Source organism: Malaclemys terrapin, chromosome 4 (assembly GCF_027887155.1).
Source record: "Malaclemys terrapin pileata isolate rMalTer1 chromosome 4, rMalTer1.hap1, whole genome shotgun sequence".
NCBI classification, from domain to species: domain Eukaryota; kingdom Metazoa; phylum Chordata; order Testudines; family Emydidae; genus Malaclemys; species Malaclemys terrapin.
The window spans coordinates 83,941,277-83,964,163 of NC_071508.1; the positions used below are offsets into that span (position 1 = coordinate 83,941,277).

The 22,887-nt window shown below is 40.3% G+C and overlaps 1 protein-coding gene across 6 annotated transcripts in view; it reads left to right on the forward strand.

Annotated features, from left to right (window-relative positions):
- GPHN (gephyrin) overlaps window positions 1-22,887 on the forward strand; it is a 453,097-nt gene that overhangs the window by 408,870 nt on the left and 21,340 nt on the right. For 3 of the 6 annotated variants that reach the window (XM_054026831.1, XM_054026832.1, XM_054026834.1), the window contains one exon: window positions 9,993-10,064. The exons of the other annotated variants lie outside the window; for them this stretch is intronic. In XM_054026831.1, coding sequence (XP_053882806.1) covers window positions 9,993-10,064 — 72 coding nt within the window. The remainder of the gene's footprint in view (window positions 1-9,992; window positions 10,065-22,887) is intronic. 6 annotated transcript variants of the gene reach the window in all.

The window sequence follows — 22,887 nt, forward strand, 5'->3', positions numbered from 1 at the left end:
CCAACTTGTCCCCAGCAGACAACTGGCACCTAGAAACCCTGCTAGAAACAACTCAACTTAAAACCTCCCTGTCCCAACACAGGATCCAGGATATCACCAATCTGGCAGAAAAGATATGGATGGGTCAGCAGGTCACAGTTTGAAACATACTATATGAATATTGTTTCTAGAAAACACAGCTGTATTCATAGGACAACTCCATATGCAGTAACCACAGTGGATCTTGAGATCCCAGTGGAAGCAAGCCTCACAAAGACTTTCACATTGCGTCCAGGTAAATCCAGATAATGGATCTCCTGTGGACCTGTCTGGCCTGGTGGAAATCCAGGGCAGTTTTCAAACAGGAATGGGCTTCCAAAACCCTCCTGTTCAAATCACAGTGACCATCAGTGCTTCCAGCCTGAGATGGGGAGCTAACATAAAGGGACTCTACAAGCAGGTAAGCTGATCTCTACAGAAACAACTGCACATAAATGATTTGGACATAAGTGGGATCATGTAGATCAGAAACCTAATATCCCAGAAGGTGGCACTTGTTCAAATGGACAATCGCATCACCATACTTTACATAACCAAGCCAGAAGGCACCAGATCACACATTCCGTACCTGACGGAAGAAAATGACACACAGGCTGAGTTAGTCTGTAACAGATCCTCCTGAGCGGTCTCTGGATCAGGAAGTGGCAGATCAGCTCTTCCTCCAACTAGGGATATTGGAGGTGCCACCCACTTGAACAAGAAACCGCCAGTGTTCTCATCATGGCACCAAAAAGAAACTGCATTAGCAGTGGATTCCATCCTCTGATAATGAAGCTCCTGAACACCTTCCCATCAGTCCCTCTGGTAGCACCAGTTCTGGCAAACCTAAGAAGAGAGAAACGCTTAATTTTCCTTTTAGCTCCATACTCTCCCAAACAGGTCTGATTCTAAAATCTTTTGCTATTGGCTAAAGGGGATTCCATCAAACTGAGATTCTGACCTCAGATCATCATGCAAAACCATTGTGCCTCATTCGATCCCAATCAGGAAGCCCTTGTCCTGACAGGGTAGAGCTTCATATACACATTGTGTCTAAGCAGGTGATTCATGTCCTCCTGCCATCATGAAAACCTTTTGCAAGGACCTATGATTCCGAATAGAAAAAAAGATTTGCAATGTGATATAATTTGTCCCTGGGGAACCTCTTTACTTTTCAAGCACAAAAGTTGTTTGTCAGAACCTAGCTTAAAACAAAGTAAACTCCATCCAGATATGTCTCACCGCTTTTTAGGCCTCTCAGTCAAAGGTAAACAAGTGTCTCTGCAGCCCCTTACTCTCAAGTTCATGAGGGGCTTGACACATTAAAAAGCTCCTTGCGTCTTGGGATAATAATATGATCCTGACTACGCTGATGAAGATCTGTTTCAACCACTGAGTTTGATACTTGGAAAGTCATTTTTCTGGAGGCAGTCAAGCCCATCAAGAGAAATTTGGGGCCCCGGTACATCATGTTTGGTGGATCCCCACCTCCTTCCATTTCAACCTACTTACAGACATTTTGAGAAGGAGCTAGAGTGCAGGGCCCCAGTACAATTGTTCTCCCTTTTCTCCACTCTGATCAGCCCTGGACGCAGTTAGTACAGCCTAAAGAATTACTGAGCTTCCAGATCTAGAGAATGACTACTGAACTTTATTTTTATTATTTGATGCTGTGGACTCATCTGAGATTCCTCACCAAATAACTTTATTCCACTTAAATGAGCCTATTGTCCTTATAACATTATTTCCACACCAAATGCCCATCCTTGGGAGGCTTTTTCTGTATATTTGTCAAAATGTCCTTGGGTTTCTACTAGGGTCAAACAATTTACTTTAGAAAACTATCCAATTGGGTTTTTTTAAAACATTTTATGCTAATTCATGGTGCAGTGCTGTTACCAAGAAAACAGTGTCTACATGGGTATTTGAGTGTGTTTCCTTTTGTAATGACCTGCTCTGACTTAACCCTGGAAGGCCACGTCAAGGCACATTTGGTCCTAGGCAAGATTGTGACTACTGTCTGTCTCAGAGGCCTTGTTTAGAGCAGGATTTTGATGAGTTAGCTAACACATGTTAATAGCTTAATGTAGACAAGGCAAATACACCTCTAATGTGTTTATTTGATCTAGTTAAAGCCTCGGTTCCCTCATAGCTAAAGTCTACGGTTTTTATATATATATAAAAATACTGGGAGATATCTTTATAGAGAGGAAATTCCATCTGCTTCTTTTAAGAGATTATTGTGACACAATTCTCCCTTCACATTTTGGGAATTATATTCTTTAAGTGTTTTCCCTGCTTACACCTAATTGTTTTTTTTTTTTTTTTCTTTTTTCTGGGGCATACTTTTTAAACTTGAATAATTTTTGAATTACCTTATCATCACGGGAGCTTCACTTTCTATGCAATTGAAGGAACTGATTGGAAGGTTTAGAGGACAACATTTATATACTGCAGGGTTTGGCACGTAACATGCAGCAGGGGGCACAGATCCTAATATAACTTGTTAATGGTGCTCTCCACGATCAGAATTCTTTAAGGACTGTAGAAGTTCTACCAACCTCATACTAAGCTAAAAATCAAGAGTGAGAATCCTTTTGGAATGATATCTGCAGAGAAACAGTTTTTCAGGTAAGTATTTTTCTCTTTTATCTCAATTTTATGAACCATTCACAGGTGTTAATTTAACAAAATAGCTCATCCAGGTTAAGGATATTCCTGTTGGCAGCTTCTCCATAGCCCAATACTATACGGTGCATGTATGCACATTCCAGTCAAATATTTGAAAGGATCAGGAGATGCTTGAACATCATGATGGTCACTGCAGAGCACTTAGGTGCACTTTAAAATCATTCTTATCACTTGTGCAGTTTTCAATGGTCCACTCAAAATTGGACATAAAGCCACACTGAGTACTTTGCCACTTACTCTATCTTTTGACTTCAAATCTATACCTACATTTTATTTATTTTCATTATTTATTTCAGTGTTGTTAAAACAATTTCTGAGCTTCTCTCCATTGTTTGTGTCCATTCTCTTGGCCTACTTATAAGGCTTGGTATGCAAAAAATCAAAATGTCAATTCACAAAACACATCTATCTGCAGTGAAAGTCCAGGAGGTCTGGAATACAAGAGAAGAAGAACCAGCCTGGAGAATGAAGTGGGGCTGAACCTAGGCTAAAAGCTAAGCCTCCCTCCCAATATATGAAACCATATTGTTTGAGGAGCAGACATTTCAAAAGTTATTCTAAGAGGTGAGGCAGAATTAAAGGAAATTCCTGCAAGACAAGCCCAAACACAGAGCACACAGCAACAAAGCCAGAAGCCTAGAATTCTTTATCTTTTGTTCTTGACCTGGTTTCCTACATCTCCAGCCCTCTGGTTTCCCAGATCCACTTCTTGCTAATATAGTCTAAGGGTGACCTTCATGCTGAAGGTGATATACAAATATTACTTTTGACTATTTTATTCTGCATGAACAGGGTCAAAACAGGCTTATAGTTGCATTTAATTTGCTCATAATCTATGAAATTGTCATCTGATTCTGTGGAAAACTATTATTAAAAATATGTGCATCTTTGTTTTGAGTAGCTGATCTCCATTAATTATTTATCATGGAATTTTTGTGTGTGTTTGCTGCTTTTAAAAGTTTTGTTCATGGCCTTCCTTGTATTTACTTTCTGTAAAAATTGTACAGCTTAGCTCTGGAGAAATGTGCAATAAATTAGGCCAGTGTTGCAAAGGGTTTTTTTTTAACATAACCACACTCCATTTTTAGAAGTTCTTCTGAGGGAGCCCCTTTAAAATAGTTTACTGATGGACCTCTGAATCTTAGCCTCTGTGCCTGGTGAGTTTAATTTCCTTTCCTGTTGTTTACCTCTCTTGTTTACCTTCTGGTTACATGAGTAAATTTGCCCCTTCTATGGGTTCTTTCCCTAACTGTTGTTTCCCCTGATCATTTTACACTGTAGCAGCTGTGTAATGTTAATTGCTTTCATCTGTATTTTTATCCTGCAATCATGAAGATTCATAATAGATAGAGAGGGAATTGCTACAGAATTTCATCAGACACTTCATAAACTTCACATTAAATGCATCTTGTTGAATTGCTAAAAAATATTGCACACATTTATTATCAGAATAGTCATAAATTCAGAGGCAGCCTGTCTTTCTTTTACTTTGTGTGAAGAATCAACATATAGGTTTTTTGTGTGTCAGAAGTAATTATTTCCACACTGATGATATAGTTCTGTAATGACACATTCTTTGACATAAAGCTCCCAAGGGACATCTAAATCTTAAAAATCATCATTGCTATTATGACAGCATCACTTAATGATATCCCCAGAACGAAAAGCTTTGAAAAGAATACCAAGACCTGACTCATACCAGGATTTTAGTCTACCTGAATGTTACGCTTGCCATCCAGGAGGTCTAAACCTTTTGTAGCTGTGTCTGATGCATGTAATTACCAAAATTTTAATTCACAGACCATGAAGATCACTCAGGGGTGTGTGTGACATTTTAAGGCACCTGTCACTTTGGAATATATATCACCCTGGTGTTAAGCATACATACAGAATGTGGCAGCAGAACTGTAGGATCTTGTCTGCACTAAATATTAGTCTGATGTCCACATAAGACAAAATTAAATATGTATTCCAAATAGTATGATATTTATGAGTATGATTAAACAAAGGCTACTACCATCTGTTAGACCTAGTGGAGAGGCAGGAATTCAAGTGCTGAGTTGTTAGTTTCTACAGAAGTGTCTTCACTTCTAGATCTGCTCAAACAACATTGTTTTTATAGATTTCAGTCATAAGTTAAAGCATCCAGGGATATCCAAACCCAGTAATTATTTGAAAAAAGTTGAGGGTTCAAGGCTGTTACAAAGAGGATGTTGATCAGTTGTTCTCCATGTCCACTGAAGATAGACAAGAAATAATCACTTTAATCTGCAGCAAGGGAGATTTTACATTGGATATTAGGAAAATCTTTCTAACTATAAAAATAGTTAAGTGCTGGAATAGGCTTCTACGGGAATTTGTGAAATCCCTGTCATTGGAGGTTTTCAACAATAGGCTACAGCAAAACCTGTAAGGGATGGTCTAGGAGGTATACTTGGTCCTGTCTCAGTGCAAGGGGCTGGACTAGACAATCTTTTGAGGTATCTTCCAACTCTACATTTTATGATTCTATGAAACATGGAGGCTCCCTCTTCCATTAAGCCCTGTCAACCAGAACATTTTCCTTTCCAAGCATAAATGTTTTGTACATATCACAACTTTTTCATGATCATTAGTCCAAACTTTATTGCAAATGTCACTCTGATGTCATCCCTTCCTCTCTGTTTATGTGACAACCCATCTTGTTTTAATGTGTGTACTTGAATCTGAAAGCACAGAGCAACATCTATAGGTCAGAAATAAAAGAGCTTCTAAAACTGAGATTCCTGTGCAACAGGTTATCTTCTATAGCAGGTAACAAACTATCCAATGTGGCACTCACTGAGGGTGAAATTTTCACCTATAAAGAGGACCAGTCATTTTGATGGTCCTCACACAGGCATGAATTTCTCCCTGAATTAGCATTTCAGAAAACTGTTTCTGAAGAGCACAGCACAGCATCAAACAGCAAGTAAATAGTGAGGAAGGTACCACTCTTGTTATATTTGATGGTACCATGAATCTTTATAATTTTAGCTGTTACACCTCCATGATGGGGGAAAAAAAACACAACTCCAATCTGCTTTTGAGGCATGGCGTAAAACTTTCATAAGCCACCAAATTACTTAGGAGCCTAAGTCCCATTTTCAAAAGTGACTTAGGGACTTAGAAACCTAAGTTCCATTGACTTTCACTTTTGAAAATGAGACAAACTCCTAAATCATTTAGGCAGTTTTGAAATTTTTATGTATGGTGTCCATTAGATGGAACAAAGTAGTTAAGTAGGAATTTGAGGGGACAGTTAAAAGGTTTTCTCACAAGAATGAAGGTGCAAAACCATCTGATGTAGAAAAGATTACTTGAGATTATATTTTCCTTCTTGTAGAGAAGAAAAGGTTAATTTGAAAAACCTGGCAAAAAGGAGTAGAGAAGAAATATGAAAAAGCAGCCTGCTGAGAAATTACCAGAAGCTCTATTACCCTGCACTGAAACGGGTACTGATAGTTCAAGTAAAAAAACAAAACAAATTAGCATAACACGGTTTTCCAGTTTTAGTGTAGTATTTCTCATGTCCAAGATTGTGAAATTACCACATAAAACAAAATAACACCCACTCTCTCTCTGGCAGAAGTAATCTAAGGACCTGACTGTGGTGCGTTCTCTACTTTCTTCTGAGCTAATAAAATCATATTAGATGAATTCCCAGTGGCAGGAGGTAAAAGGATTCTGCAGCAGTTACTAAATAAAAGGAAAAGAATAACACTCATATAACTTAAAGTTTATGTTTCAGGGAGTTCTAGAGAAATCCAAGATCTCTGATTTTCAGTGGTTACAATTCCCCTATAAAATAATAATAATTGCTTAATTTATCTATTGCTCTTACATCTTCAAAGCCCTGTATTGATATTGACTAAAACCTGTGAGATAGGTAAATATTATCCCTATTTCACAGATGTAGAACTTTGCATTGAACAAGCCTCTTTTCCTCACTCAACACAGTCAGGGACAGTCTCATGACTAGAACTCAAGACTTCTTGACTTCCACTTCTACACTCCAGAGCATACTGTCTCACAACTTCAAAAAACTGAAAGTGAAGTTCTCCCATGAAAAGTGTCAGGGACCCACAGCTGAACCCAGACCCAGCTCATTGCCCTTAGCTGATTCAGCTAATGAATCTGGACTTCTGATTGCCTGAAGACTCTAGCAGGCACTTTCTCAAATACTGCAGCAGGTCTGGGTCTCTGGCTGTTCAACAGTATTCCATGCCTGCAGCTGTGTTTCTGATCCTGCTGTCAGTGCCTTCCTTGCTTCTGTCCCATGCTCCTTGTTCCTGGCTTGCAGTCCTGGTTTCCTCCCCTGGCTCCCGGTCTCTACTCCTGTCCCTGCTCTGGCTGATAGTCTGGCTCTGACCTTTGACTCCTGATTCCTGGTTCTTGCCTCTGGCTTGCTCCCTGGGACTTGGTATTTGGCTTCTGACCTCAGCTCTGTCACTCGGTTCCTGATTCCTGGCTGTCAGCCGTTGCTCATTCCCTGGGCTTGATAACTTGGCTCCTGATTCAGGTGCTGACCACTCAGCTTGGTGACTTCTCCTCCAACCACTAGGCTAGCCTCCCTGCCCACAGCCTTGTCCTTAACAAAAAGTGACTGCAAAAATGGTATGGTGAGGTTCAGTGTTTTTTCTCTCTCAATGACTCCAGATCAGATTTGTTCTGTTTACAATATAAAGCTGTTTTTCTAACTGTCAGCCCTGCAAATTAATTCTAGGATCCGAGAATCAGTAACATTCTTTCCTTCTAGTAGCTATTATGCAAGGATCAGCTATTGCATTCAAAAAGCATATTTAGATTATGAGGTGAAAGATGATAGGGCTAAACACAGAGTAACATTCCTCTTTTTTTTCCTTTCTCGCTCTTTCCTTTTTCCTGAGACTGTAAATATCAGTTTCCAAACACCTCTGTCAAGCGTTTCTAATCTTGACCTATTTAAATAGTGTAGCATAATTACAGTCATTGTATTAAATTGTTTTTGAGGACAGTAACACAAAGCCCTTTAATTGCTTCTAGTTGAAAAATGTTATTACATTAAAGCAATGTTGCAAGTTAATTTTTTTTTAAATGATGACTTTAGGATATTTTAACAGCAAATAACTTCTTTCCTTACCCATTTGACTGATTCTGTATCTACCAGGCAGAATGCTTCTGCTGCATTATGGAATATAGTATCTATATGTACTAACATTCCATTGATTTCAATCATACGTTAATGGATAATAGATAGTAGTACACCAGGTTCAGAAGATCAGCACTGAGAGGGTTAACAATTGATGAATAATATGGCAATTATTTAGAAGGATAGAATAATGGAAATTAGACTTTGTTTTTTTTTTAAATGCTCTGTTTCAAATTAATTTAAAACTTCTTGGCCTATGAAAAGATGCTTTGGATTCCCTTATAACCAATTTTGTGGTTCTCAAATTGTAATGATCCATAAAACCAATGTCCCTGTTAAGTCCATGATTTTTGGTGTTTAGCACAGTTACGAATTTAAGTTTCCAGGTTCACCTTTTGAGGGGTTGTGCAGGTTTCCCTTAAGGACAAGTATTAAAAGATCAGGTATAGAATGGTTGCTTTGAGACCAAGATAGCTACAGCATATCCTGGGACCAACACAGCTACAACAACACTGCGAACAGAATATTCTATAGACAATTTAGCAACCCCACTGAAAAAAAATTAATTTGGTTCTTGATGCTGCTCTCCTTAATGCTGGAGACTGGAGCAGTGACCAGGATCAGGTGGGAACTTTGAAGGTGGCTTATTACAGCATTTCTCCCCCACCTCCTGAGCTGCATTGAGCCTACGTCTAGAAATGAAAGTACAGGTTGCTCTCTGACAAAAGCAATGGAATAAGAAATAAAACACTAAGACTAAAGCCTTCTTCAAGGATGGCTGTCGAAGAGAAACTGAAGTCTAGATGTATAGACTACTAGTTTTTCAGAACAGCTTAGTTTCAGGATTTTTTTCATGCATGCTGACATTGTTTAGCAAGTATCTGATCATATATAACAGAAATCTTTGCTAGAATGGCTAATGAGGACAAGCTAAATATCATTAAGTCAATATACCTGAAAAAAAATCTTTGAGAAGATGGATTATATCTGCCATATTCTTTTGCAGCATCCCTTGGCCCCTGAAAAGTATTAAACTTCTTGTTGTTCAAGGGTTGCAAAACAATTTCTTATGGTTGCTGTGTCCATTTTGGTTTCAAACATCTTATTTTAATATTCCAGAAGATGCATTTTAAAGATTTCATTATCAAGTTAATTGTTTTAAAAAAGAAGAAGGGGAGAGAGAGAGAGATTAAAAGTACTTTTCTTTGTGAGGGAAATGAAATGTACTCATCTGTCATCTGATACCACAGAGTAAAAAATGGACTTTGGTTTGTTTTATATTTGTAGCACAGAGGGTCCCAAGCATCTGAAAACAGGGTTTCCCAGCCAAATTGACTTGACCAGGTACATGGTAATAGGAACACTACCTCCATAAGGTAGCAATTTAAAGTAAGACATCAGCTGGTTCAAATTGGGTCCTAAAACCAGCTACCTTTCATTCTGGATACTTTTGTCTCTATTAGTCCTTCTCCCTCATAACAGCAGTTGTATCCGATAGTTGAGTAGAGGAGATTAGACAGACTCCTATGAGAATGAAGTGGTGCTGTAATCAATCACTAAGGTAGAGAAGCAGGATGGATACTGCACCTTTCTTCTTTGCAATCAAGAACATGACATTTACATGCCTTTGAACCCATTTCCTGAGGAACAAGTTAGGTTTCCTGCATGGCAATTCAGTGCACAAACTACAAAACTTTAGGTCTGACCCAAAGTTTGCTTTCCCCTTCCTCTTATTTTACCTTTGTATGCCTCCACTAGGCATGTGAGAGTTAACTATTTAGTTGGAGGCCTTCTCCAAAGATTGTCCATTTTCTGAGGTCCTTCACAAAAATTTGTGTGCTTAGCACCCTTCATTTTGATTTCTCTTGAAGTCAAGAGTGAAGATGTTTCTTCCTAGACTCTGGAAGAAAACAAAACATGCTCATTATGCTCAGCAGCACTGTTGCTAGCAGATGGGCATGCTCAAAGTCCTCAAATGCTTCCATGGCTTCTTCACATTTCATCCATGTGAGCAGCCCTTTGAACATTCTGAGCCACTCAGGGGAATGTGGCTGGGCCTAGACCATTCCTTTCTCCCCAGGAGCCTCTCCTCTTCCCAGGCTCTTTACTCCCCTTCTGCTTCCTTTACCCTCAGGAAGCCAGATGCTTTTAAAGAAGAAGGGACACAGAGCTTCCAGAACACAGCGGAGACAGGCCTACCAGATTGGTGAGCACCATTTTTAAAAACACTTGAAACGTTCAGGCACATGCATGCCAGCACAGGCAGGGAAAACTAGAGGCTATTTGTGCAAAACTTTGAGCATGGAAAATACCAGTTATTGTTATACTAAATAGCATTTTATCCTCGCTGGTTAAGAAGTTAGATACTGCTGCCACGCTGGTGCTGAGGACTGCTAGCACCAAATTGAATGTTTATGCACCAGTGCACTGGTCCATATGGCACCCAAGACTTTGATAAAGTTAATGGTATTGCAACTGTTTCACATTCTGCTAGTACTGAGAATGCTGATATTATTCACCCATACCAGGAAACAACTTTATCCTTCAGGAGTTTACCTTTTAAAGATAGTGCAAGTTAGGAATAAATGATGTGGTATGGAGGCATTCCAGAAGGGTGCTACTTCACTGAAGTCATTATTACAACTCTTTAGTCATAATCACATCCATATCATGCCACTCATTATCATGCCCATGCTGATAATTACTCCAGTAGGTCGACTTTAGATCTCATAGAGTCCATGGAACTATCCAGGGTAGTTTCTGCCCTGAAATACATATACTGTCATATATTGGATCTTATTTGGAGTCTGGATTAGGAAATACACCTCTACCCCGATATAACACGACCTGATATAACATGAATTCGGATATAATGTGGTAAAGCGCACTTCCGTGGATCAAAACAAGTTCGATATAACGCGGTTTCACCTATAACGTGGTACGATTTTTTGGCTCCCGAGGACAGCGTTATATCGGGGTAGAGGTGTAATGCAAGGTGAATGATGATTATATTCTTGTCATATACGGGGTTTACAGTAGACGGTGATAAAAGATGGCAAGAGCAACATATCATAGCTTCTGTTAACAAAAGAGAACCTTTAGCATAATTTTAAATTCTACTTATAGAGCCAAGAAATCAGAAATAATTAGAAAACTCATGAAAAGCACTAAAACTCCAGGCCTGAAACTATTAATTGTGAGTAGCCTCATGAAAGTTAAGGGGACCACTTTTATAAGTAAAGGCTGCAGGGCTGGGCCCTTAATTAGTTAGTAGCCATTCCTTCTGATTACAAGGTATCTGCACATCATATGAAAAATCTCACAGAAAAGACACATCTTCTCTGCACTCATAATTGGCTCAAGAATAATATCCTTAGCCCTTAGATGATGTGGATGAATTCAACAACCCACTATTCTTGTATCTGCACTTGCTAAGCAAGATTATCATAGCTCTAGGTTCTCCTCATAAAATTACCTGAACAGATCAATCCTATCAGAATCTCTCACTATGTTGTGCATATCTCAAAACTGTAGCAGCACGGTCTTCCCCTTTAAGGGCCAGGCGGCCCAGGGAGCAGCCAATCCTGTTCTATAGAGGAGCCCAACAGGCAGTTGCTGGGATTCATTTGATGGAGCTGGACAACATCTAATGATTAGGTTTGATGATTCCCAGATAGGGAATATAAAGAAAGGCCTCAGCTACATGAGGCTACCTGGAACCAGGAGAGGGCTGGGTGTACACTCTCTTGTGGCTGCAGCAGAAAGCTGCAAGAAGGCAGGCAAGCCCTAAACACCCACCATGGGGAAGGTCCAGCCCATTAAGCTATCACAGGCCAGCAGGCCTCACCATCTCAGTTAAGAACAGGACTGTTGCTTTTTGTTATTGTTCAGTTTTCCCAAGTTAAAGAATAAACAGAGCCCCGAGGTAAGAAATATAAACTGAACTGGGTGTGGCCGATTATTTTATCAGGTCCACCAGCCTATAGAACCCTTATAAACAGTTAGCTTCTAAGGAGGGCCATGAGACAGGCCCTCCTAATTTCTCCCCTACTACATACGCACTCTTCTTTATGCAGATCTTGCCACACAAGATAATGTCGCCTAGGAATTATAAAGCATCTCCAACTCCCTACATTGATTTGATGCCTATCAGTGAAACTCTGAACAGCTGGCCTTAGGCAAAATCTAGTTTCTCTTTCGCCCCCTTTTCACTACTTATTTTTAGTAAACTGTAGTTATTAAGCTTACTTGTATAATGTTATGTTATGTACAAAAAAAAAAACCCTGTAACTTTTCCTATGACTTCTCCTCATATGTAAACGTTTATTTAAGAAATGGCTGCTGACAAGGAGAGGTTTCAAAAATATCTTTTTTGTTCATACAAAATGTCTGTATATGAGCAACACTCTTCATATCAGTTTTTGCCTTGAAGAGAAGTGTGTAGCCTTGTGTGTATGTTTTTTTCTTTGTTTTAAACACCTTGAACTCAAGTTAATCAGGAGAGGTGTTTTGATGTTCTCTTACAGGAGAAACCCTTAACACTGAGGCTTTGGGTCCAGTGTGAATGGTCTCAAATTCATCATTCCAGCTTCTGTGATCTGACAGTTTCTAAGGACCAAATTCATTGCTGGCATAACCATATATCTCCCATGTACTTCAATGGAAGTTGCACCCACTCACACCAGGGATGAATTTGACCCTCTATCTTTGTATTCATACTCAAATCTTAATCCTTACACAAATTAAAGTAAGAAACAGTTATAAGAAACTCTGTCCGGTTGCCATGTATTAGACTATGAGGAGGCTTCTGTGCCGTTGTCTGTTGTTTTGAAGAACTTGGCACTGATTAAATTATCAGCCCCATTTTTGTCTTGCAGCCATCTCTGAATGTATGGCATCTATCCCATCTTGCATGAGGGCTCTGGAAGAACATCAACTTTGGCACCATGTCTAGTCTTAGACCCACCTGTGCACTGTCATCTTTCTTAGTGCCAGCAACCTCTTTGGTATTATTACTTCATGTAGTATCAATCATCAGTAACATTCCCTTCCAACCACAGCTGAAAATGTTCCACCTCAGAAATGAAAACATTTGAATCCATCCATATTGTCTGTGAGGAAAAGGACAAAAAAGAACTTAACAGTCTTAATGGTCTCAAGACTCGTAGGTGAAAACCCTGCTAACTTTTTGAAAGAACTAAGGCACCTGCTGGTAAGTATTGTGCTGGAATCCTCAAGGGTTGCTGATCTCAGCTTCAGTTCAAAGACCAGGAATAACTTAGTATTTAATCTCCTGGTTCACATGGAAACCATGAGATTCTGTCAGGCTGTCTCTGGATTCTCACACTGGACCTGACCTGCAGCCTAGGACGGGCCTTTGGAGATACCACAAACACCCAACCTCCCTGGTCAGACCACTATCCACTACCCCTATCCAGGCAAAGGTCAGAGCCTTGCATCCATCCTTCCAGGGAAAATCAAAGCTGGTTTGCCCTCAATAATTCTTGAACCCTTTACACTTTCAACTTGCCCTGGGAGAGCAAGCTACAAAGCTAAGACTCACAAGTTGGTGTGTTACTACCTGACAGTCGCTACTGTCAAAGCCTTTGCCCTGAGTTTCCCATGTCACCAAGAAGATCACGACAGTTCACAGGTAATCTCCAGTGGATGGAAGTACACAAGCAGAAAACTAAAATGCTGATGACACGCAACCAGATCTGAATCCAGGCATCAACAGCATAATGACTTCTACAGGATGATGCCACCACAGTAAAGAAACCTTTATCATCACCACCTCCTTTGTCTCCCACTTTGTTGGCTCTCTGTCATTCTGTGTGAGTCTAACGGGTACCCGCCAAAACAGTTCATAAATATACTGGAATAAAACAAATTACTATTGAAATGTAGAAAAATGTTTTAAAAGAATTAGGAAGATCTCACAGAAACATGCATGTCATTCTGAGAGCTCTGACATCTTGTGCCCACGGATGGAGGAATGAAGGAAAATTTCCCTCTAGGTAGGAAATAGTATTCCTATTAGCAGTAACATCAGTTAGGACAGTAGTAGAAGTTAGTGAAGTCTGAGCCTTTTAGCTGATATCTGACAAAGGATAGAATTTATACACAACCCCTTTTTATCTAAGTAGCCTAAGTTAGTATCATTATTCCAGGCTTTACCCATGAAAGTGACCTAGACAGAAAGCACCATTTTGAACACATGCAAAAAGGAAATAACAAAGAAGGTGAGAGGAATGGAATGCTGTCAGAACATTGTAGAGCACACTGGAGAATTCTGAAACTCAATTAATCTGCTGAAATTATTTTGAAGGCCTCCATATGCTTCTATATCCACCATCAGAATGGTGAAGGTTTCTGAGGAAAACATAAAAGCCAAAACAAACCCCTTTATATTAAAAAGAACACTCTGCAAGGGGAGTAGCTTTTTCTTTGGCCGAACTAGATATGGTATCTGGTCATTATTCTACATCTGGAAGATTACTGATATGCAAAAACATTCTTCTGACCCAGGACAGCATAGTCCTAAAATGGGTGACATATCTTGCCTTTATGCCCAGCTGCATCCATGATTTTGTGATCTGCTACCTCTACTGAACGAACATGAGAAGACAAATAAGGGTTAATCACCATAGGCCAAGTCCTTTTTCAGCCCTTCCTCAAAAAAAAGTTTCATTGACCTCAATGAGAGTTTGGCTGAGTAAAAAATAAGTTCTTCAGAACTTGACCCCATGAAAATAATAACCTTTTCCTTACTGACATTTTCCTCCGGCACACACTTCCATCCTTATCTTTATGGAAAGGAGATGTTCCTTAATTTCTCTCAGTCAAAACTGGGAGTTTGCTGTGATTATACAATGGGAAGGAAGTCTTAAGGTGACCTGGGGAATTCCTAACAGGACTTAACAGCTTTTTACAAGCCATCTCCCAAATTGGGAATTCCCTTAGCATGGGGAAGTTCCCAGGAGGTGTAGACTGGCATAGCCAATTCTTAACTTCCCCAACCCCCTGCAATCCTCAGTACAGGAGGTGAGGAGGGGTGCAAAAGGGGTGTGGCTGGAGTATACTATACTCTGGCTATCCCCAAATTGGGGCTCATAGCCAGCTGGTGAAGTTTAGAATAGCCCTCCAGCTCCTCTGATCTATGCTGAAGTTGACATAGAAACAGCTCCAGCATCACTGCAACCAGCTTCCTCATGGCCCCCAGGCTGTACCCAGCCCTACAGCTCTACTTTCTATGATCTATGATCTTATGAAAAAAACATTTAATCCTTTCAACCTGTAACTGTCTTGTTTTCAAGTACAGTATCTGGAGGCCAAGAAAGATGACCCAATTCTGCCTTCGTATACATAGGCATACATCTACAGTACCTATTTTGCATGCAAATCTCTTGTCTGTCTCTCTCTCTCTCTCTCTCTCATAAATTTGTAAAGCACCCATCACAATAAATTCAAAGTGGTAAATGTACAAATTTTACTGGTACAGTTCTCCAAAAGAGTCCCCTCAGTGTTTGAAACATGGATTTATAAAGCCATGGCTGATGCATAAAGGAGTAAGAATGTCTTAAGTGGTTTCATTAGTCTTCCAACAGTAATAGCATCACTGTAATCTGCCAACATGTTAACAAAAAGAATAGGAAATAACCAACAGATATTGAGAGCTTCATTTGAGTGAATGAGACTAGTACAAAAGAGAACTCTGTGGAGATGGTCCAGGAAATCTGTAACGAGCTCTGGAAGTTGTAGAATGACAGCACCTTGATAATTAAATCCCTGCTAAATGCTCCAGTTCAGTTTTGCAAATGCCACTGATCCTGTTGCAGAATGGTAGGTGATGCTGCATGCTGTCTGTGTTGTTACTCGTTTTCCAGATTAAGTAGCGTAACTGAATGATCTAACTGCATGAGTTTCAAACTGCTGATATAATGGTTTGTGTCACAGAAGGGGTTACCTGCTTTAAAAAATAAGTTACAGTAAAATCTCATTAGAAATAAACAACAGGATCAGCAAAAATGATCTGTCTAGCAGACTTCAGTCTCTATCTGAAGATTAAACAAAATTGTACTATAAATTTGGGGATTTATAGATACTGTGCTTTTAGATACTGAATTGTTTATTGAAGAATTCTTTGGTGCAGTTTTATTCATCAAGATAAAATAAAACCTTTTGCAAGTGTGGTGTACGTTTTGCTGATGTTTGCATCACTTTCCAGTCAGGCTGCTGGTTCAAGCTATTGAGTTCCTTTGTACTTTTCTGGGTCAGCTTAAAGAAAGCTCAGTAGTCATAACTATTGATATATGCTTTCTACAGACTGACCTGGAGGGCTGGAAGATTTCCGTGATTGTAGAAAGGATTCCCCTTCTGGAAAAATGCCATCCTCCGAGCCTTTTCCAATTTGATTAAATCAAGTTGCACTTCTACTGCAATGTCATGCATCAGCTTGTTAGATTTGTATTGCATGTTGCTGCTGCCAGTTTACAAAGCCTATCCTCAATCTCCATACCAGAATGTATGCTCTCTACAGAAGAGAGAGAGGAGGGACAATAAAATGCACAGCAGAACTGGTGATGTGCTTGTTAAATTGGCACAGTTAGCAGGGAATATTAAAACAGACTTAACAGCACACTGACTCTTTAAGCAAAGCGCAGTGTCTGCAGTTTCCGAAACATGTACACAAAGCACATTCCTGCTTCTTAGTGCAGAAGCAATCTGCTGAAAGTGGAGATTTCTAATTATCCAGGGGAAATGTGTATCTCTGCTTAATTAGCTAGATGCACAACTTCATAAATTTCATATTTTCCTTACAGAGAAAATATTCTCATCAGCTCTATCTCCAGTACATACAAAGTTGTAAGTAGCAATAAGAGTGAGAGCAATACAAAGAGTATGATTTGTGAATCAGTATGACCAATGTACTGTTCTTTTGTGTCAGTAAAGCTGGATTTTTTTCTGTTGTGTAATCAAGAATATCACCTTCAATGTGCAGATCACCAACTGAAGGTGAGTAGTTTTGTTACCTGGAGATGAGACTTTCTCATGGAAAACTCCTGTAGGTGTAAGCTACTTATCTGCTCTTCTTCACCATAATATCTTAGCACCGATCATAATTTCTCAGTGAAGGAAATGTCCAGGAATGGCATTTTCTGCCAAACATATGAAATGATTTGCCATGCCAGATCAGATCATTAGTACATTAAATCCAGTATTCTGACTCTAGCAGTGGCCAATAATTGGTGTTTTCAGAGTAAGTCCAAAACCTCCAATCTGTACCTACCCAATTAAGCAGTGGTGTCAGCAGGGTTTTTATCCTGCACTTCTCATTGGCTATATTATGCCTTGAAGAATGATGTTGATCCTGTTCTTAATATGTCCACTTACAAATATTATTTTGCCTTTTATTTTAGAATTCAAGTACTTTCCAAATACTTTTTCTTTCCCCATCTATCCAGAATGAAGCTGTTCATGGTTTGTACAGCAGATAAAGCAAGAGACAAAATTAACAGCTGTTGGCTGGCTGTGATTTAAATATTTTTTTAAATGCCATTCAAATGTTAAAGCTTTGCCTTCATAATGACAACTCAGCCAACAAACTCCTTCAGTTTATAATAATAATTATAATAATAAATTAATATAATGTTATGTAGTGTTTTTCATCCTCAAGGACTGTAAAGTATTTTGCAAACATAGCTAAAAGGAATGTGGAATGGTGTCGTCAAAGGTCTGAGCTGTGGATGCCCTATATTACTCAATTGGTAAAGCCAAGGGTGAGTTATGCAGGTCATTCTAAAAGAATTGGAATAAAACCCTTACACAAATCAAACAATCAAGGACTTTTTATATGACTCATGTTACAGAAAAACTTAAAATTTTTTAGAGAAGTTTAATTTACCCCTGAATTATTCTAGTTTTAAAATGGCATAAATCCATTGAAATTAGTGGCACTATGCCATCATAAAACTGAAGTAAGAGTGGTGAATTGAACTGTCAATGGGGGTTATTTTTCATCTTCCTTTATCATTGTTACTTTATGTATTTATTTTGATTTATACATAAAAATAACTAAAAGAGCTCCTATTCCATTGCTCTAAGTGACTTTGACAATTAAATATGCATTTACACATTTTTTACAATTCCCTCCAACAATAACTAATAAATACCGAATCGCTATTAACCCACGCTCCTTGCTATGCTTACAATTCCTTACCCCTTCCCAAAAGCCAGTCAGAATAGATGGGCTTTGCAGCATTCCCTTAAGAATAGATTTGGGCTGTTTTAGACTGAGGGTGGAGGTGGGTTCCAAATTTATGAGCCCCTAATGAGAATACCCTGCTAGAAACTCTCTCTCTTTTATAAAAAGAGGGTTCTAACTCAAGCCTCTGTTGACCACAGCTGCAATGGTATAGCATAGGAAGAGACGTGGATATAAAAAAGAAACCTTCGCAATATCCTGGTCATATATAAATAAAAAAAGCTGCCCTTGCTGTTGCTACTACTTGATCACCTAGTAGCAGCTGGTAGTCTAGCCCAGTTCTTAGATCATGGACATGAACAACAAAAACAGGACATGAACCCTCAAACTATGGGGCAGATACTAGCCTTACCATATCTTCTGGTCACCTCCACCAGCCAACCAACAACAACCCAGTCTTACACAGACCTAGTTTCAGCCAGGTAGACCTCTCCCATTCCTCTATCAGCCAAACATTGGGTAAGGCAATTCACTTTTCTGGTTGGGTCTGATATGACTGGTTTTCAGAGCTGAGTATCATCAGCACACAGAAGGCCCAGCAATCCATGTCTTCTCACTAACTCTTCCAACAGCCATATAGCCACATTAAACAAAATAAAATTCTGCAGAACCCCAAATTAGAATACCCTCAAGCAGAGGGAGCAATTGTCCACTACCAGCCTTTGAGAAATTAAGCAAGATAAGAATAAAGCCACCCAAAATAGGCCCACGTACTCTCACTTGTGTCTGCAGGTGAGTGGACACCACCTCATACTCAGTGATACTGAAGGCAGCTGTTAAATCTGAAAATACCAGCATGGACACCTGACAGTTATCTGTTGCCAGGAGGAGATCCATCCAACAATGCAACCCACACAGCCTCCATGCTGTATCTGTATCTCAGTCTGTACCCAAGCAGACAAGGGTCAAGGAGAACTGGGACAACTAGATATTGGGAGAGTTCTCTTAATCAAAATTGGAAGATTAGATACAGAGTGATAATTGGCCACATCACCAAAATCAAGTGATTGTATTATGAACAGCAGCTGCACATGTGCTTTTTCAAGGGAAGCTGGCACTCAACTCATCCTCAAGGATTCACTGATATTTTCCATCAACAGTTCTTCCCCACTGGCCTCAAGAAACCAGGAAAGACCTAAGTCTCAAGCACAGATTGTTGAATAAAGTGATCCTAGTACCTTAGACTCTAGAGGGTGACACTGGCCAAAACTCCCATCAGAGAAGCCTTTTCATTTGTCTTCTCAAGAACACACACTTTCACACAGAGGAAGACAGTTTTGCTTGAATCTGAGCAATTTTAAATGCAAATTAAAAATAAATTTCCTCACAAGTGGAACTTAAATTAGCCACCAAGTGTAGGCTGCCCAGTAGTCAGAACAAACCTGCTAATCAATATTTTGCAGGTGCTGTCATGGAGTCACATGCCTCACACACAGCCACCCCTGGGCAGTGCATATCACAGGCCAGGGGAGGCTGAGCCTCCCCAAACAGCCTGGCATGTCACTGCCCATGCTCTGCCCCAGGCCCTCTCCTGCCTGCTCCCAGTTCCCGCTCTTTCCCTGTGGCCCAGGCTAGGGCCGGAGCGGGCTGGCCTGCTGCCAGGACTCGGAGCAGCTGGGGCGGGTGCTTGTGCCACCCGGCTCTCTAGGGCTGGGACTGCTTGGGCGGACTGGGGCGGGGGTGCCGGTGGCCACAGTGGGAGTGCTTTGGGCTCCAGTGGCGGACAGGGGGCAGAAAGGGTTGTGGAGGGGGGGAGGCCTGGGGCAGAAGGGGAGGGGCCAGGGGCTAGTCTCCCCCACCGGGCGGTTCATGCGCCGCCCATGCAGCCACCTTAAAAAAAATCTTTGTTACAGTTGATTTACTATGGCCTACATGGCACCATCCGCACTCTGTCTTTCCTCCTGCTTCACTTTGTTGCAAGCTATTTATAAACCAAGGTGACCTGTAAGGCCAAAGCCTGGGGAGAGGGTGAATGAGGGCCACCTGATTTGTGGTGGAGGATGCCACCACCACCACTGATAAAGAATGGTCTATCAGAGGAACTTTTTTCTCCCAAGCCTTCTGGAAATATTCAGGTTTGAGTAGTTTCTGAAGGCAGACTCCTGGAACAGGCCCCTCATTCAGATGGGGAGGTATCCCTCATATTGAATCAAGGTAGTGGTTGGTCCATGAGATGAGTTTCCAAACTCCCTATATCCAATCCCAACCCAAACACTGGCAGTTACTTTGTGGTTAGTAGCATACTGAATAAGAAGTATTGTGGCAGAGGAGCCAAGCACACGATCACAGAAATTAGTCAATCTTCTATTGGTTCAGGATTGTTCAATACACCGTATATGTGTGTCAGGGTTGGGGGGCACTAGTTTATGTTAAAGGAACTCACATGTAAATGCTGTAGATGTAAACTGATTATAAATTAGCTAACTTCAATATTCTGGAAGTTCTGTATGGTTCCTTTTGCTCTGCTGTGTGCAGTCTGTATTAGTAAGAAGCTTCACCCCTCCATTCTCCCAATTCACATAATAGCATCAGGACTAATGTTAGTCATTATCCTCAGATAGCTGATCAACATTTCAAAAATGAAAATTTCAATGTGTGCGTAAGAAAAAGATTGCTGACGTATTAGAGACAGAATTAGGAATTGAGTTTGTTTTCATTTTTCAATATCTGTCTTTTAGTTGCATCACATCAGTCTCTTCAAATATGGAGAGTCTTTATACCAACATGTTTTCCCACCACCACACTGTTTCCCATGACAAGTACAGAGAGGCTTGTAATGTGTCTAGCAGAATGTGTAAAAGTGTATACGTCATAGAGAATGCAGATATGTGAATGGCTTTTTCAGAGTCCTCTAGTGGAGATGAGAAGCAAGTTTCAGACAAAATAAAGTTGAAGGGTTTTCTATGCCTATTTATGTCGTGTTTTGGTTCCATTGTTGTAAATATTGAATAATGTGGACTAGTGATGAACAGGATTACAATATGTAATATTTTAATCAATGGGTTTTTTTTGTGCACCACAGAGGTTCTTCCTACTACAGTGAGTCTCTGGAAAATAATACTGAGATTAAAGAAATGTCATGTTTAAAAAATACTAAAGATCATAAACACAGGAGGTGAATCACAAATTATGAAGCCTGTCATCTGATTTCTTTGGTCTGTCTGCTGAGACTGCCAGCAAGGTGGCCATTTAGTGCCTAATGTAGTGGGTATTGTGATGTGGCTATCTATCCATGAGGCACAAAACTAATTTAGCTAATTTTCTATAGGCTGGACTAGCCGTCAGATACTGGTGACTTCTTATTATTACTAACCTAAATTGAATACAAATCAGAGGCAGTAGGCTATTACCCTCCATCAGAGCCATCCAGTCTCCCAGAGAGATTATTCCCACCAGCATGGAGACAAATAAGAGGGGACATGCTAAAAGTATGTAATGAATGGTAGAGAGAAGGTAGAACAGGAACATCTATTCTCCCTGTCTTGTACCACAAGAGCAAGAAGACTTTCAGTGAAATTAAAAGGTGGCAAATCCACAACTGATCAGAGGAAATACTTTTTCAATAACAAATAACTAGACTGTGGAACTCATTGCCATAAGAATTTAGCAAGATTCAAACATGATTGTATCTTCATATGGCTCTCAAGGATATCCAGACTCGTAATTCTTCTTCAAGTTATCATCCATATGGGTGCTCCATGTCAGGATGTGCATGCGCCTATGCACTCCTGATCTGAGATTTTGTCAGCCGTATCCACAGATCCAGCCTGTGCCCAACACACCCTCATACTCTGATGCAAGGATATACAGGGAGGGGTGGACCCGCACCACCACTCCAGTTCCTTCTCCATCACCTATGTCTTGAGATGGAGAGTCACAGTGTCAGCTTACTAGCTGACCCAGCTTGTTACTCTTCTGTCTTATTTGTCTTCAACGCCTGGTCCAGACGGCAGCGTGTATGTTTGTATCACCCCTGGCAAGACTACACTTCTGATGTCTCCACACCTAGCTCAGGTCTGCCTATATGCACAACAAGCACAACGTGTCCAAGCAGGTGTCAATACCTGTGAGGTTCCTTGATTGTCTCAGCAAGTGGAAGGATCCCCTGAAGGTTTGTGTGGGAATTCCATTTGCACATTCTTCCCCCACAAAGATCATCACCACCACTGCCTCCCTGATAGGTTGAGATGCTCATTCCCAGGATTTCACAACCCAAGGCAAATGGACCCCCCAAAAGATGTCTTTCCATATCAGCATTCTCAGACTCAAAGCAGTCCTTTATGCTTGCAGCAACTTCCTACCCAACATCAGGGGCCACTCAGTCAGAGTAATGCTAGACAACCAGGGCTGCAATGTATTATATAAATAACAAGGAGGCACAAGATCCCATGCTTTATATGCAGAGTCCAAAAATTATGGAATTGATGCATATCCTACTGCATAGAGATCTCAGAGATTTATCTACCAGGGCTACAGAATGCCATAGCAGACTGCCTGAGCAGCCATTTCCATCTCTTCGTAACACAATTCAATGCGAAGTGCCGGCACTTCTGCTCAAGGAGGCGACATGGTCACAACTTGCTCGGAGATGCCCTTCTTATGTGTCCTGGTTTTTTTTTTCCCCTTCCCCCCCCCGTGCCATTGCTCCTCAAATTCCTGAACAAACTGAAACAAGAAAGATTGATGTCCATTCTTATAGCACCATCATGGCCAAGACTTGTTTGGTTCCCAGATCTACTTCACCTATCCCTAAAGCTACCTGTTT